The sequence below is a fragment of the Sphaeroforma arctica genome (assembly GCF_001186125.1).
Source record: "Sphaeroforma arctica JP610 unplaced genomic scaffold supercont1.980, whole genome shotgun sequence".
Taxonomy (NCBI): domain Eukaryota; class Ichthyosporea; order Ichthyophonida; genus Sphaeroforma; species Sphaeroforma arctica.
The window spans coordinates 25,019-27,628 of record NW_014039578.1 but is presented as its reverse complement, the minus strand read 5'-3'; the positions used below and the strand labels follow the sequence as shown (position 1 = coordinate 27,628).

General features: G+C 41.0%; 1 protein-coding gene across 1 annotated transcript; it reads left to right on the top strand.

Moving 5' to 3' along the window:
• Positions 1–638: 638 nt before the first annotated feature.
• SARC_09534 (hypothetical protein) lies at positions 639–1,083 on the top strand (the record flags this gene model as incomplete). The annotated part of the gene is made up of 2 exons (XM_014296450.1): positions 639–763; positions 970–1,083. Coding segments are annotated over 2 exons (239 nt in total), but the record flags the coding sequence as incomplete, so codon positions are not given.
• Between the last annotated feature and the right edge of the window lie 1,527 nt (positions 1,084–2,610).

The window sequence follows — 2,610 nt, the reverse complement described above, 5'->3', positions numbered from 1 at the left end:
AATACATTGTAATCATAAATTAATTATGTATACAATATATATATATATATATATATATATATACACGCATTAAAAGTTATTTTCACTATTATGCAATAGCCCGTATAAATATATATACTTTGATTGTAGTTGCGGCTAAATTTGTTTTCATACAGGAGCATCCTTGGGTGTTTATTACATATTTTTGCTTAATGCATGCTTGCAGGCGCGTGCACGTCAAGTATCGTGCGTGACCAATTTTGTCCGTTATAATTCTTTCTTGTGCGTATAGTATTGGTAGACCAGGTGTTTCCAAGTTCTAATTACGTGTGATTTGGTAGGAGTGCTGATTCATTAATGTATGTTTCGGTTAGCGTTAGCGTGTTTGTCTGGTCTATCAGTATTGGCATTGTGTTTAATGTATGTTTTTGTTCTTCATTCTGAGAGTGATTGTCGGCAGCATCTTTATGCTTCTTGCGCAGATCTGATCACGCTTGTGCTGTACACATCCTTGTTGTATTTCCATCCTTCAGCTCCCACGAGCCTATTCCCTGTGATCTAGTCGTACATCCTATTATCCTATAGTGGTGTTTTGTTCATGGAGTGTCCACTTTCACTTCACCTAATCTTAATACTTTCAATGATGGTTTGTATTGCAGTTGCTCCCGAGAATCCTAATTACACACAATGTGTCACTTCGGCACGCATTGTATGTCCGCTGTGGGGCTGGTCGAAACCAGTGGAGGGTGTAGGGATCGAAAAGTTCAAGGCCAATGTTCACAAGGTGGGTGGGGTGTGATCTTCACGTGTAATATCATTTCTTTTCATTGCGTATCGTGCATGCTACAAGTAAAAGTTCACTCAGGGCGATTTTAATTGAAGTCTTTTTCATTGTCAATTGTGTGTGGATATGCATGTGGACGAATATCACCTGCACAGAGGGTACATATTTTTCACGATTACCAATCAAACTGGAATATACCCTCACAGGCGAGAGACGCTCTGGAACATGTTCTACACGCAATTAAGAGTCCGAAACGGTTGCTTATGGAGACAACGGCAGCAAATGCGCCAAAGAATGCAGCGATCCCCGCAGATGACTAAAGCGAATTTTCTGTACTGTAATTTACATAGTCAAGGTTTAAATGGGATTAGAATGCCCCGTAGCTACAATGTAGATAGCAGGAGGGCGAGCTTATTGATCCGACGAAAATTGGGAATCGATAGAAAGCTAATGGTTGCCAGCCCAAAATTGTTAGTGATAGATGGCCGAGGCATCACAGTGCTATATATAGATTGCGCGTGGGGTCAAGGACTGGTCGATCGATAATTGGAGATTGCAGATGACAAAAGGCAGAAGTGTCGTATTCCGTTGAAATTTAGAACGACAGGTCAATACTGCCCAGCTATCTATGATGTGGCCAGGAGTCTCAATTCGTTGCCCCAACGACTGCTTCCGTTTTGTTCCCCCCTTCGCTTCAGCACGAAGAATGCATCTCACGGACTGCCAGGATCGATATGCATTTAAGTTTTTGAGAACTCGTCAGTGTGTCTGCTCAGTGATACACGAGGGCATCTGCCCGTTCCAGCCGAATGACGCGCGTGGTCTGCTGAGTCACGCTTGCGGAATCAGTAATATAGTACATACTTTTATACAAACCAACTCAAAATAAATAATATCAGAAGAAATTTACTTTTTAGCACCTCGATTTCGAGTTCAACCTACAATTCTAGATTTGATGCTGGCTTACTAAACACAGTTGCCTTTTCAGTTTAACATGTACAATTTCAAGTTCGATGCTGGCTTACTTAACACATAATCATGAATTTGAAATTACTGATTATTTAACAAAGAGCTATATATGATGACAACAAACTAAATTCCATCCCATTGTGCAGCGTCTGCCACAAAATATCAGGAACGGCAGCACACAGTGAAAACACAAGAAAGCCCATACTCGTATTATGGACTCTCAAATACACACATTCTGGGCAGGTCGAATACGTACTATACTACTAAATGTGTTCAGGATGATTCTGGGAGCGCTTGTATCGAATAAGTATATCAATATCACCGAGCCAGATGTACACTGTAGCGAGGAGCACAAAGTCGGGCCATGCAAGATTTCGACGACTATATTAAAACGCGTAAATGTACGTAATGTGAAGGCCATATTGGTGAGCCCTGTCGCTATAGCGGAATTATTTAAATCCGCCCACCAATCGCCGAATTCTCCTTCGACTGCGCGGGTCTTATATGACAACCATGCAAGGGAATCTTAACCGTCAGAGAGATTACAAATCCATTTAAAACGAACCGATCGAAAGTCGTTGAAATTGAAGTAGGTGACTTACTACTTTGCATTAGAATTCACGAATTCATAACCAGTAAGACGGCTGTCCAACTGAGAAAGTTTTCACAAGGAACAGAGTTGTTATTATATCATTAGAAACCAGATATATCCGCCTGATGCCGCTAGTGGAGTAAATATTGATACATTCCATATTTTCGGCAATCAATTTGTACAGTAGATACTGCCGAGCAATGACAGCCGAAAGGAACGACATCCCTAGTAGCGAGGTGATATTATTGACCAGTATCAATACATAGTGTGGTCCGAGTCCGTTTTT